At 39.2% G+C, this 15,193-nt stretch overlaps 1 protein-coding gene across 1 annotated transcript; it reads right to left on the bottom strand.

The window, feature by feature from the left end:
- Nucleotides 1–232: 232 nt before the first annotated feature.
- Nucleotides 233–13,966, bottom strand: LOC102682953 (MOB kinase activator 1A). The gene is made up of 6 exons (XM_006625360.3): nucleotides 13,718–13,966; nucleotides 11,414–11,580; nucleotides 7,481–7,574; nucleotides 6,266–6,399; nucleotides 5,916–6,079; nucleotides 233–5,244 (listed from the first exon to the last, which is right to left on the bottom strand). The coding sequence occupies exons 1-6, from the start codon at nucleotides 13,729–13,731 to the stop codon at nucleotides 5,167–5,169; spliced, it is 651 nt and encodes a 216-aa protein (XP_006625423.1). The 5' UTR covers nucleotides 13,732–13,966; the 3' UTR covers nucleotides 233–5,166.
- Between the last annotated feature and the right edge of the window lie 1,227 nt (nucleotides 13,967–15,193).

The following is a 15,193-nucleotide window of genomic DNA, read 5'->3' on the forward strand; positions in this document are numbered from 1 at the left end:
TTAGCTTTAAAGTTGTTTTACTGGAATTATAACATTTCTTCTAAATTGCTGAAAGTTGAAACAGAAAAAATCTATGCCCACCTTATTAAACTGACATTGCATTATGAAACTGACTCATGCTGTTTCTACACATAATGCAAATTTGAAAACAATCTTTGAAAACCTTTTTTTTAAATGCTCTAAAAGCTATTGTGCATGGCTATTGTATTGTCAATAAGGAGATTCTGCTTCATTCTAAGGCACAGTTCTGTTTATTGAATAATGCACAGAAAACAATTCAACACAAAAGAAACCACAGCAATGACAGTGGTGCTTCTAGGATTTGCCTACTCCACAACAATGTCAAAAGATATACAAACCTTAAAAAGTTACAAGTCATACTACAGAACTACATAAGGAAATGGTCCAAAATAGTCTTTTTTTCCATACAAATGAGTAAAAAAAATAAAAAAATAAATCATGAATCCCACTTTAAGTTTGTGCAAGTTTAATTTTAGAAGAAAGAAAACAGGTATTGAACGACTCTTAAAAATGGTGATACCAGAATTGAACTGTAATACAAAAATCACTTCAACACTTGATAAATGTAAACCAGAGCAACAGAACCAGTCTTGCCCACTTTGCTTAATATGGGTTTATTCAAAACACAAGTTTACATGTGCCACAGCCACAGAAATTGTACTGCAGGCTACAGGTCTAGGCTGGGTCCAATTCAACATCTCTGTAGCTATTGCAGTTGTAACAGTGTGGCTTTATTTAGACCACAAATTCTGTAAAATAATTTAACCTGAATCCAATGGAAAGTTATCGCCAACAGTTTCAAGATGTAAGAAGTTTACATTTTTGAATAACGCAAGCAATTTGACAGCACAGATCTTTCTGAAGAGAACAAAAACGGAAAGTGAGAGATCTTTCATTAGCTCAAATGAAATAAAAGGGCAGAAATTACAAAGCATCTGTGATTAAACTGATTTTTATGGAGTTTCACTGACCCCCCCCAAATCTGATGGATATACAGTATATTAAAAAAATAGACCTAAATACTGTTCCCCCACCCTCATGTCCAGCCTACTGGATCTTACCGCAGTCTGGTATTCCAGTCAATGACAAACAAGCTAAAGACAGCATGGGAAACCAACACAAAAACAACCTCCATCTGTAAATCTCCCTGTTTCATTGAGGCAAGAATACAGGTAATTTTTTTATCCTCTGTATTGCCATTCCACTCTACTGTTGTTAATCCATTGACTTCCATTTATTAAATGATGCATTTGCATCACTACTTTAGATGAAAAATGTCAGCATAAAAGCAATGGATCACATCAAATTTTCCTTTTCCCTTATTCTTACTGGGAAAACAAGATCAGGATCAAGATGCCACGGCATTTCATTCTAGCAGATTGGATGCTTGCAGAATCAACAGCACGCACAGCAGTATGGCAACATCTACCATTTTGGTTTGGAGAAATCCTGCTGCAACATCAAGGGACGAAGTAACCACTTGACATACTTTTCTGTTTATTTCTTTTGTTGGCTTTTGTTTATTGATTTATCTTCCACGATACACTCCTGAAGAATCCATAATTACCAGCAGTATGTCTGTCTGAACTGTAAAATTCAGATCATCGCTCTAACGGTACAAGCCCTAGACTCTCAAGATGACTCAGATCATCTGGCTAGAATAAATGTTACACTACTTATTCAGAAATAGCAATGCAAGTTTGGATGATCTAAATGTCTGCAGAACTGAACAGCTATAAATCACAGCAGGACAGCCACAGTCACACTAATGCAGCCACTCTATTACACGGTCATCATACAGTACTTGTGTGCAACTGAGTAGCTCTCTTCCTCAGCGGTGTTACTGGCTGAAGCTGATATGGGGTGTTTAAGCTGATACATGACTGGACCCATATGTTCCAGTATATCACAGTATTTTAACAATACATGGATATTACTGTAAACACTCCTGCTTTGCACAGTATAGAATACTTTGATTTTTAAAAACTGTATTTATGGGCACTTGTATATGCACATGAAATACACTGCTGCATGAAAAGTATTTGTCACTAACACTGTTAATTGTAAGCAGCCTTGTCTGACTGAGGTGATTTTACAATGTTTTTGTGCACACTATCAAAGAATACTAAAAACTACCTCATTACTCTGAATTAACCCTGCACCATATATTCTAAAAGGCTTGAAACAGCTGTACAGAACAGTGCTTACTCAATGGAGGCATTTATTACCGCAGTAATAATTTTGAAGTCATATTGGTCAGACACAGGTGTGCATACATGGCAAGCTTATTCACCCTGTGCAACAATTTTTATAACAAGCTGAAACGTCAGCTGTATGGGTTTGGTGCACAATTGCGAGAGGGATTTTAAAATGAAAGTTTTTGCAAGATAGAGCTGTGCATCACTGCACTGTTCTTCTTTATTGTGTAATTTTATCAGGTACATCGAGAAATTCTTCTCTTTTACAAATGACAACCTGGAGCCCCCAGGATGCTCACTGAAATTATGAAAGTACCTTGCTCAAGACTACAACAGCACAGTCTCAGCCGGCATCTGATCTCAAATACCATCCAGTCAAGAGTCCAGAGCCCTAACAGCTACTTAGCTTACCTCCCTTTTATTTTTCATGTTGCTTAAAAAAAGGTTTGGGCAGTAACCTCAGAATGAGCCATCTAAACGCCTTATGGTCCCTTTTTATTTTGCCATCTTTAACTGGATTTTAAGCCAATGTAGTCAAAAACAAGATAGAGAGCTGTAAACTCCACTGTTTTCTCTTTGTAGCATTAAAGATCTTAATCATAACAACTTAAAGAAAACAAAAGAAGAATAAACGGTTTCCTAAAAAAAAATTAAAACATCCCCCTAAACTTATAAAGATGTTATAATTATAAGTTTAAAGACAGGTAGTTCCTTAAATGCTGAAAAGGAAAAATTACTAGTACATTTTGTATATTTTCTTATTATAACATTTAACCAATTCAAAATAACTGAAATACAAGTGATTACCACATTTATTTTGAACTGTGGTATTTACTTATAGGGCAGTGTTCATTTCAAATGTGACAGCATGGCATTATAACAAGTGTACATTAATTTGATGTAATTAAATGTTCCTTTTTTATGAACAATTATGAATAACCCAAACCCAATTATAGTTTGTTAATATTGCTTTCAAGTATCATAGTTTACAACTATTAGGCACTATAGCTAGGAAAATGACTGATAAAAAAACAGATCTATTTATAAAAAAAACTATACTCTGTTCAGAATTAAAATGTTATAACGAAGCAGCCTTATTTAGTATAATAAACTGATTTTAATACTAATTTAATAAAACAAACTTAATTCTAAAAATTTTATTCAGCATGTTTTGGTCATTCATTTTTAAAATTATAAAGAGTTCAATGAAATTGAATAGTCATTCTGAAAAGTATGTTAAATTTGGAATATTAATGAGCTTAGTAAAGCTACTTTGTTATTTAGAACACAGTCAAACATAAATAAACCACTTGTTAGTAAATGTGTTTATATTGACTACATCAAATGGACTATATTGCCAAAATTCTGAAAAAGATACTCCTTTAAAAATAGTACAACCAATACTTTCAAAAACATGTTAAACCAAAATTGTTTAGATTTTTTTCAAAAGTATTAAGGCATGAAAAAAGAAAATAATAAAGATGTATAATTAGTTGGGGGTACAGGGAACATCTTTGTAGACCATTATAAACCCATAAAGCTGACAGTCGTTTTAAAGTGCTACTTCTTGTCAATTCTAAAAGATGTCTTTTATAAAATACTCATTACCAACATGCACCGTTTCTTAATTTGAAAACTTAGACCATACTGTATGTAACACTTAACAACCAGTAACCTGAGTTTGGGTCAGGCAAAGAAAAGCACTGCATAAAATACATGAAGAACAGAAAAACGAACATATCTGAAGATCATACAGAACTACTGGCACACCAATATTTAACTCTTCTAGGCTGCAATCTTAACAGATCTGTAATCCAAGCAGCTCACTGCTTTCTGGTCTTACCTTTGTCACAAGAGTCAATAAAGGTCCCTTGAACTGTACCTTTTCAACCTAGCAACAAAAGGCTTAAAAGTTTTACAGAAAGTATGGTCCAAGAGGCCTCCGAACTGGCTCAATAGGTAAGGCTAATTGATGAGCACAGGTGGAGTGCTATGATTACAGATCTGGGCCTGGGGCATATGACCAGGACTGCAGTGCACAATTGGCTGAGCATCTCCGAGATTAAAGTGGGATTAATTGGTCCCTCTTGTTTCTTGGAGATGCCAGTGGCCTCCTGGGAAGCACGCAGCGCTGTTGGTGAGAAGCATGCTTCTGCTCCACTCAGCACTGAACACTCAGCTCAGGTGCGACGCAGCCTGTATTGCCTGCGGCGTGTTAAAAGTGGAGCTGCTCAAAGGTGGGCAAGAGTCAGTCTACACTTCCTCACTCTCCCCCATGTGTGGAGAAAGGGTTTTGCAGCTGCAAGCAGAAATGTGAGAAATATACATTTGGCTTTTCCAATCCCAGTGATTATAACAAAAATAATTGGCGATTTTACATTTAAAGTACAGCCCTTGAAAGAGGAAGTCTCAATATGAAGGTATAGTAACTGGTTGCTCTTAGCTATTTTTACATCTGTCATCCACTAAATCCAGGCCCGTTCAGATTTAACCTCAAGGTTAAGTTTTTGATGCTTATTAAAATGTTCCAGGAAATTAAAATCTGAATTTTCCCTGAAAAGATAAAAAGATCAGCTATGGGAACCTATAAACGTCTATTGTATATTACATCTATCCGAAAAAAAAAAAGAACTAATCTCAAAGAGAACATTTTTGAGAGATCAGGTCATACATTTGTAACATCATAATATCACACATAATATGAGCTCTGTTGAAGTTTGAGAAAGAGGAAAAGAAAAGCTAGACATAAAGAGACTAATTTCCCATTGTGGGCAAACAGTAGAATTACCATCCGATTCATTTATTATTGAGTGGGTAGTTTTGCCCAGAGTGGAAACTTAGAGCAGAAAGAGAGATAAAGCCATAAAAAGAGGGATGAGTGCAGGATACATAGATTTGTGCAATGGAGTCCCAGTGTGCTGCAGTCCACAGCCTAAGCCTGTCTCCTCTATCTGTCCTTGGAGCCCAGCTTCTCAATCAGGTCCTGGAGTGGGGCCAGCTCCCTGCGGTCAATCAGGTTGAACTCCTGCAGGAAGGAGAAAATGAGGAGCAGCACTAAGGGATAACACTGAAATCCAGACAGAGGGTATCCCGATTTGAAAGGGTCGTGGCAGGAAAAGATTGGGAACATAAGCGTAACACTTGTCGTTTACACTCGTGGAGTTCAATAATGTATATATTTGCATTTCTGCAGTGCGTACCATCTAGTTTTCCAGTGCACCACACGAATGCAGCATTTCTAACTGGTAATAGGTTTATTTTGTGCTAAAAAGAGAAGAAAGAAAACAGAATGTTTCGGCCTTTTCAGGAGTAAGGGCACACACCTGAAAAGGGCTCCACGGCCGAAACGTTGTGTTTTCTTTCTTCCCATTTCTAACTGGTGAATCGAAATCAATATGCGAATAATATGCAGAACCAGAAAGGGGGGGCATAAAATGCTAGTGTGATAAAATGGCTGGGCTTGAGGGTTCTCCTCTGGTGCTATTCCATGCGCAGAGCGGGATGGTGTTAAGTTAACTTAGCAGCTCCGACAAGATTTTATTGAATTGGAGGTCTCCGTTACAATCAGATCCTTAATTACATCACTAAATTAATTAAATAGTTTGGAAACTCTGGTAATTTAACTGCTTCCCTGGTCAGGGAATGGTCTCTATCACAAGCAATGGCTTTCTGTGAACACTGTCTTAGCTGGGTTACCTGCACAAAGAAGATGAAGTGTTTGAAAGAGGTGTTGAGATGTGCCTCTTCCTGCAACTGCATCACGGAGTCGAAGTGCTGGTGATAGATGTGGGCGTAGACTCTGAACAGGCGCTTCAGGATGGTCTTTGCCACTGACATGAAGTTCTTAGGGAAAGGCACACCTGGAAACAAGAGGCAAGAGGATCTGACAACCTGGAAGAAGTGGGGATTTTAAAAGAGTCCAGTTCATAAGATCTGACTGTACTTTGACAAGACGTCATTTATTCTGTATTAAACATTCACACACAATTCAGTCAGCACTGCAGATAACCCAAGTAGCTCTCATAACTAAAGGGAGCTGTGCTTGCCTATCTTAGATGGAAAGAGGGTCTCATCATCCAGCTGGTCCTGCACCCAGGTCATCAGGTAATCGATGTACTTGGGTGCTGAGCACTTGATCGGCTTCTTGATGTTGGTGCCATCAGCCCAGTGGTACTCATATCTGAAAATGGGAGAATGGTGGAAGAGAGAGAGAGAAGATTACATTAACCAGCATAACACACTTAATCACAAATTTTTAATGCCATGGTAATATTCAAAGAAATACATTATCAAGTATCATACAGTAACAGGCAAAGATAAATGATCCTTTTACCACCACCAACAGAAAATGTCTTTAAATTAAGATTAGAACTTGTAACTAAACCTGCCTTTAATCTAAGAAAATACAATATTAACCTCAAAGGGTAATTACAGAACTACAGCCTGCACAAGTATTATTTGATTTCTAAAGAGACGTGGAAAAATCAACATTACCTGTTTTTGATTACTTAATTCCAATCACATTGATTCTGGCCAGAGAGCAGGTTGTTTCCTGCACAATGCTGATCACGTATGTGATTCTGTATTGAATTAAGACAGTAATCTCAACCCTGGACCTAAAAAGTATATTGACAGGAAGCCACAGCAGGCACTCTTCCTCTAGATTAGATATTAAAATAGCTGCTTAAATACAGAACAGTAGCAGGTAGACAGGAAGTGTTTAAGGCAACGGTAGCTCACTGTACTGTTAATTGAGCACTAATAAAATGCAAAGTAAAAGAATAGCATTAAAGCAGTGTTATTCTCACGGGTACAGGAGACCAAGGGTTTTACTGCACTTCAAACTGTAAATGACTTAAATGAAGCAGATCTTTGCCAACAGGGACTTTTTAAGTCGTTACCCCCAACTTGAAATTGCCCATTGTAAATGAATTCAAATCAAACCATGGGAGTGATAAAATGAGAACACACTATCCTCTGAAACATGCTTGGACATCTTCAGGAAACAGTACTGGTAGGCTTTCTTTATGATAACATTATAAGCACACAGGTGCCCAGACAATCACAGGAGTACATTGTGCATAATGCCTGAAGTTGCCTGAAGCCCTAATCTAAGCTGATGGCCTGTTTGGCACTACTGTTGGGTAAAACGTATTATGAAACGTTACAGGTTTTCTAAGCTACAGGTGTGCAATTTTGAGCTTAGTTTTGTGTACAATGGTTTGCCTACCAGAGACAGAGAACAGGTTTGTTTTCCTTACCTGGGGCCAGCAGACATCACTGCACAGCTGATCTCTGTGCAGAACTCTGTAATGGTGCCGTAGAGCATGTTGATCTGGTTGAAGAAATCCACAGCTGCAACACACAGAGGGTACATTAATACAAAACTAAAATAACTGAAGCAACCTAATGATTATCCTGACTTTTCATCTTGAGCAGAGGCTGTTGTACTGTATAAAGCAACTTACAGAAACTATACATGAAGCAATACACCACCAGCTGCAGCTAAAGAAGTATCACTTCCTATAGGACTTGACTTTTACATCAAATTCAAGTAACAAAAAAGAGGTGAATAACTTCATCAATACAAAATACCCTATGGAGTCACCTATTAAAACACACTTACTAGCAAGCTCTTTATTCTCTCAACCAGAGTCTCCGACCAATAGACCACTTAAGATTCTTAAAGAACCCCATTCACAACTGAATTGTGCTTCAATGTAACCAAAAAGAAACTGAAGTTCAGTATCACAAGCTCAGCAGAGAATATGGGTTACTTTGACTTGGGTTGCCATGTACCAGTCATTTACAGTACAAACTTTAAGATATAAATTCAATTTCAAAATAGAAATTAAAAGCGTGAATGGTATTAAACAAGATCAAACAACGCAGAGGGAAAACAGCAGATTTTTCTAGGAGCAGGGCAAGTTTTCTCTGACTATAACACTGTTAAATTTTTCACTGTTTCAGGTAATGGGATGGACACCTCTGGTTCTCTAGAGCATCTTAAACAGGAGGAATCTGTTACCCATCAAATATAGGACCTAAACAAAGCTCTACTAGTCATGACTTTTCCAGTCCTGTTATTCTTTCAAAAATGCCTTGCACAAAGTGTTTTTTGACTAAAATTAATCCGATAAAGCAGAGTTGAGGTGGGAATAAGAATAGGAAACATCAGCCAAGGTGAATCAAGGTTGCCCATACCTGGTCCACTCCAACAAAATATCAGATTTACAACTAGTGCTTGAAGGGGAACAGCAGTCCCAATTTCTCAGATCGGTTATTAAATCTTGGCAATAGAAAATTCATTGACTTTACATAACAAAAATGACAAAACTTCAAATAAAAGCACAAAATCGTTAACTTTGCAAAAGTACGGCAAGTCGCCCTGTTGATGCAACTCGCATTCAAGTTCCCACGAATTGCCTGGGGATACGGCCCTTCCTGCTCACTAGTATCCTTAATGAATAATGTACTGTGATGTACGAGTGTATAAATACAGGTTGTGCAGCAGACATTTCACTGCAGAAATGTTCCAAAGTGATCTGCATGCAGAGTTAACAAGTAGTATCTGTCGCAAAGCCGCCTCGAAATTGAAAGCAATCCTCCTATTGGATTAAAAGAGATGCATTCACAAGCCTGTTGTTTACAATGTCATAGGGCCACGCATGTCACCATATGTTTTGTTGCCTCTTTCTGAATCGCTGCACATACCTGGAAATTTTGTTATGCAAATTGCAGGTTTTACAGGTTACACTAACATGTTACTTTTATTATGGTATGAAATCCAGTCATCAATGGTGATTCTTTCCAACCCCGAAATATGAAAATAGGTTTGCAGTTTCCCTTTAATTATGGCCAGCATCCATATCGCCCTGCAACTCACAACTGGCAGCCCACTGAAGCTCAGCAGTGTGAGCATGTTCAGTACCTGGATGGGAGACCTCCTGGGAAAAACTAAGGTTGCTGCTGGAAGAGGTGTTAGTGGGGCCAGCATGGGGTGCTCACCCTGCGGTCTATGTGGGACCTAATGCCCCAGCATAGTGATGGGGACACTACACAGTAATAAGGCATCCTCCTTCGGATGGGACGTAAAACCGAGGTCCTGAGTCTCTGTGGTCATTAAAAATCCCAGGGCGTTTCTCAAAAAGAGCAGGGGTGTAATCCCGGTGTTCTGGCCAAAATTCCCATTGGCCCTTATCAATCATGGCTTCCTAATAATCCCCCTCTATGAATTGGTTTCATCACTCTGTTCTCCTTCCCATTGATAGCTGATGTGTGGTGAGAGCTCTGGCGCACTATGACTTCTGTCGAATCATCCAGGTGTTGCTGCACATTGGTGGTGGTGGAGGGGATCCCCATTACCTGTGAAGCTCTCTGAGTGGAGTGTGCAGAAAAGCGCTATATAAATAATAATAATTGCTTACATGTGGAGTGTGTCCAGAAAAGTGCTATATAAATGTAAGCAATTATTATTATTATTATTATTATTATTATTCAAGGAACCTTCTGCACTAGCAGCAGGGTAAATTAAGTTCTTAAAGTCCTGATTGATCATGGTTCTTGGTAAAGCCAAGACTGGAAGAGCCACTATTATGGTCAGCCTGACCAAGTCATTAATGGTACACTAGATGCACCAAACTGCTCCAATCAAGCCCATACTATAGTTTCAACAGGTAATGAAGAGTTAGAAGGAAAAGTGTGCATTCTCTTGGCCAAAGGAGGTCACAAAAATAGATTCTCAAAGTAGTATGCAGGTACTCACAGAAAATGAGAAGTAATTAACAAACCCATGTACAAGTACTATAAAAGCAAAGAGTCCTCTGGATTAATTATGAGCACCATCGGGCCAGACATGCTGGGAATCTTAAGAAGATTCCACAGAAAATACTAAACAAAAATGTCTTTTATTACTGCAACAAACAAAAGGATTGTCAGGGACAAAGTAAAATATATCTGTGACAATAACTTGAAATATCCAGACAATTAAATGGAATAGGCTGATCTACACTATCTCACTCATGTGTTCACTACGGACGAAGTCAACATTTCTCAGGCAGCAGAAGGACAATGTTCTCTATTAAACAGTCTCAGCAAAGAAGAGTCAGAAGCGTTTCAGGTACCAGATGCACTCAAGATTAATAAAGCCTTAAAGCTCAATGGTATTTTACCAATTGTACTGAAGTAAACAAGATGTTATTGAGAAGCCATTGATGCAACTCTTCCAATAGTCACCTAAGACAGGAGTAAAACTCATGGACCGAGAACTACTAATGTATTGTCCATCCATAGATTTCCTGTTTGATTTCCTCTACATGTTCAGTAAGAATGCAGTTGGTTACACCAAAGCTAGTTTACAACTGCTATTACTAAGAGGGTCGCACACCTGTCCTACTCATTTTTCTACATTTTCATTTGTACTGACTTTTCAGGATGTTGGAGCATTTGTTTTTCACTTGAAGGTTGTGTTACAAAGTGTAAATAAAGGTAAAATAAATTCTGATTTAATGTGCCTTGATTTTAGGCTCTTAGGCCACAAAATGTGTTACTTTGGAAAGCATGTGCAGACTTTTGATAGGTACAGTACGTATAGACTTCTAGACAACATGGGGAAGCAATTAAAAAGAAAAAATGCTAAGATATGCATTTAAAAGTGCAAAATTTAAATCAAGAGGTGTTATGTCAAAATTGTATAACACACTAGTAAGGTCTCCCTTTACAATACCGTGTACAATTCTGGTCACCACATCACAGCAAAGTTATTGCTGCTGCACTGGAATTAGCCCAGAGAAGAATAACTAGATACATTCCAGGGCTTAAGGGAACGTCCTTCTCTGGAACACAACCCTTCTAGCCTTGAACAGTGAAGAATACAAGGGGACGTTATGTAGGTATTCACATCCCTAAAAAGCCCTGACAAAGACGACCCCGTTGGATTTCTTCAGAGCGAGCACCGAAACTCGAATGAGAGGACACAAAGGGGAAACGATGCACAAACGCATTTAAAACTCAGAACAGGAGGCTTGTCTTTACACAAAGAGTTGTGAGAGTCTGGAACAGACTGCCCAGGCTTGCTGTGGAAACCCATCCACTGGCTTCTTTCAACTAAGGTCTGGACGAGATCCACTGGCTACTAACGACCACACAGGTTAGACCTCTCGTTTCTAAGTGGCCTCGCGCTCCGAGGTACTGACTGTTGACGGCGATCCACTCGTTGAGGTCCTCGCCCTCGGGCAGCATGACGGCCTGCCGCAGGTTCCCGCTGCCCAGCGTGGCCTCCGCATGCTTCAGCAGCTCGTACTGGTGCGAGCCCTCCGGGATGTTCTTCTTGGGCTTGAAGGTCTTGGAGGAGCGGCTGCCGCTGTTGCAGAAAAGAGGAGAACCCCGTTACAGAAACGAAGTTTCGGGTCAAGTCGTTACTTCGTAGAGCGTACTTTCACCACCCACCACAGCAACCGGGGCGACCTTCACAATGTCTCGTTAATGGCTCTCCCATTGTGTAAGAAAAGCCATGGGGAAGTGTCTTTATAAAAAACTGTGATCAGGTAGACTGTAATAGGGGGTTAGAAACAACGTTTAGGCTTCAAGTGTGAAGACACCCGAAGAAGGCTCCACAGCCAACACATTGAGTTTCTTTTCTTCTCTTTCCAGCATGGAGAAATGCTTTACTTGTTCCTTTTGCAGCCTCCGCATGCTGATGCAGCCACTAACTTGAACCTTAGCAGGAGATGTCAAGGACTTGGAAACCATTCTAACCAGCTCCAAGCTGAGCTGCTCCGACTTCCAAAAAATAGATAAGTAACGAAGTACTGCGGACTAAACTCAACTTTACTTCGCTCGATGACTTCAGGTTTCCTCAAAAGCTCATCCTTTTGTATTCTAGTTCTGCAAAATCACAAGGCTGGATGTTTTATCGCTGAAATAGCATTTTGGCTCAAGGCCACCAAGAAGCAGGATGTGAAGTGTCATATGATAGTCAAGTTCTCAATTTTCCACTTTTTAACTCGGTCCTAAAAATCATCTTCTACTTAATCATTCGAACAGATATCACCTAATTCTATAAACATATTTGTCATATCATGCCCAAAATGAAAAATACAAGCATGAGCCCCCCCAAAAAATGCCTGGTTATGGAGGTTGAATACATAAATTATATTTACTGCTGCAACCTTACTTTCAATCTTTTTATTTAAGATTTTATTTAACAAACTGAAGTATGTCCAAAATTCAGCAGCCAGGATCCTGATCAGGTCTAGTGCAAGTGATCACATTACTCCTATTCTGGAGTCCTTGAACTGGCTTCCTGTCAAAATTCTGTGTGGACTTTAAAATCCTCATGCTCTACATGGCTTGGCACCTCAGTACCTGTCTGAACTATTATCGCCCTACTCCCCACCTCGCAACCTTCGCTCTTCGAATTCTGCCCTCCTTACTGTCCCCCAAGCCCATCTACATTCTATGGGTGACAGGGCCTTCTCCTGTTATGCCCCCAAGCTCTGGAACTCTCTGCCCAAGGATATCAGAGTCACCTTCTCTAAACTCCTTCAAATCCAGACTCAAAACCCTCTTCTTCAGAAAAGCCTTTACTTAACTGGTTCCATTCTTCACCCCTCTGCTTTTCAGAGTACCACCATCCACGGTCTCCTCTGCATATTGTAATTGTGTTTTATGCTTTTTATTTATTGTTGTTCTCATTCTGTAAAGTGCTTTGTGAAGCCACCTTTAAAGATGCTATATAAAATAAAGTTTAACTCGAATGCTCACCCGCACCTATGATGCACCTACTACGATGCAAGTATCGAATAAAACCCCTCAGATCACATATCAATGTAATGTATGATGATAAATTCTAGATATACGGTTTCAATTTACTATTACGCGCAGAACTCCCATAATTTTAGTTTATTTTGTGTTAATAAGAATGGTAAATGTAATTGACCAGAATTAAATAAATACTGACTTCTTGCCCTCTCCCAAACGGTTTACTTACTTTTTGTCGTTTCTTAAGATTAACTACGACGACATGCTCATTTTTCCGTGGAGGTGGGTAAATTACCAGCAGTTCCGTCTAATTGATCTCTGAGATCACGGATTTTGCAAGGGCTTCTTCAAAAGCTTTGATCGCTAAAATGTTTTCTTTTTTCTCATTGTTTCGAGAAAGCTGAAATAAATCTTTTTTGCGGAGTAGCGGTGGTGGTTATTATATAAGCCGTCTTTTGCGTGTGTGCCAGCAGACTAAGTTAACAACAGAAAAAACACCTCCCCAACTTATTTACGCCATTAGCCATCTGAAGAGGTACAACCTTCGTACCGCACTTCTTGCTTCGTGAAAATAAAGTTTATAATTCGTCGTTTCAGTGGGTAACCATCGATATTTGTGCCAGAGTTTACGGCAATAACAAAGGAAGTCTTTTAGACAGCAGAATTGAAACAAAAGTTCAAAATAAAAACGCTTAAACTGAAAACAGGAAGAGATTAACATTTCTCATTCTACTTACAAGAGGAAACTCATTTCCAAGTCCGGATGATCACAACTGTGCCCTCTCCCACTAACGAAGAAAAACAAAAAAAATGGTCGTTGCTTACTTGAAACAATTAAGAATATAAGAGACAAAGGATTCTGAGGGAGTAATATTTTTTTTCTCCACTTCAGACAAATAAAATGAAATATTTAAAAGTGACTCGAAAGACCCTTGTTGCGACTCTCATCGCACTGAAGGGAATCAGACCGCAAGTACAACCGCGATATCGCGAGACTGGCCCTCGAGATGTGCAGAACTGTGCCAAATAACACGCATCTGCTGCCCCCTTCTGGATAATTAGCGCTAAAGTACTGTACAGTATTAACTGATTCTCAAAAACACAAGTCGGAGTACTGTACATGTCCATGCGGCGGAGCCACAATCCGACAGTTTATATGGGTCACCCTTATGTCATTAGTTTCTAAGTGCTTGGATCAAGTAGTTTAGAGATCGTTTGAAATGAAAAGAGCAAAACCCTGTAGCTCTCAAGCACTGTGGCTGACCATTCCTGACCTAATTGGACCTATTCATGTGCTTCATTGATCAAACCTCGCATGCGTTCCAGGCCTTTACAGAAAGCTGATTTCAATGTGACCTATGAGATCTGCTGGAGTGTGCTTTGCCAAGTGATTTCAAAGTATTTGATGAGACATCAAATTGTAGAAAAATAATAAAACTATTCTAATGTGAATCTATATTGTTTACAGTTTTTGCAAAGAATTAAAACCAGGACATTTCTGTAGATGTGTGAGAAAAATATGAATGAAATTCCCTCCTTGTGTACAGTGTCTGTTGGGTTAGGCTCCAGCCCGTTAGGGTGAATTAGAGTAATGAACGTAAAGGTACACCTATCCTTCAAACAAATCTGAGAATGCTCGTCACTGACCGGCAGAAAGAACTAAATCTTTTCAGTCTTGAACAGAGAAGACTACAAGGGAACCCGATGCACAGATTAAAAATCCTCCAAGTCAACGAAGTGGACTTCTCCAAAATGATTAGCGAAACACGAACCAGAGAAACCTCAGAACCTATGTGGAAGTGCAGTTAAAACTGAGAAAAAAGAGGCTCTACTTTACCCAAAGGCTGAAGTGTGGGGGTATGAAACAAGCTACCCAGCCATGTGGTTTAAACCTATACTTCAGCTTCCTCCAGGAAATGAGATCTGTGGATCAATTAGCAAATACCTCACCACATTGTACAACACAGGATGAATGCCCTCCTCTCATTTGTGATCTTTCTTATGCTCTTGTTTATTGCCAGAATGCTATATGCTGCCTATGAAATTCAAACAAGACTGTTAGTATCAACCATGTACAGAGTGCTCCACCTACATGTGGGAGAGGACATTTCTGAGTTATTCCTGTCCTCAGGGTAAGAGCTGTAATGACATGACCCCAGGAACTCATTGCTGAAAACATCTTAATCACACAACACTTTGAATGGATACATTTT

Source organism: Lepisosteus oculatus, chromosome 2 (assembly GCF_040954835.1).
Source record: "Lepisosteus oculatus isolate fLepOcu1 chromosome 2, fLepOcu1.hap2, whole genome shotgun sequence".
Lineage (NCBI taxonomy): Eukaryota > Metazoa > Chordata > Actinopteri > Semionotiformes > Lepisosteidae > Lepisosteus > Lepisosteus oculatus.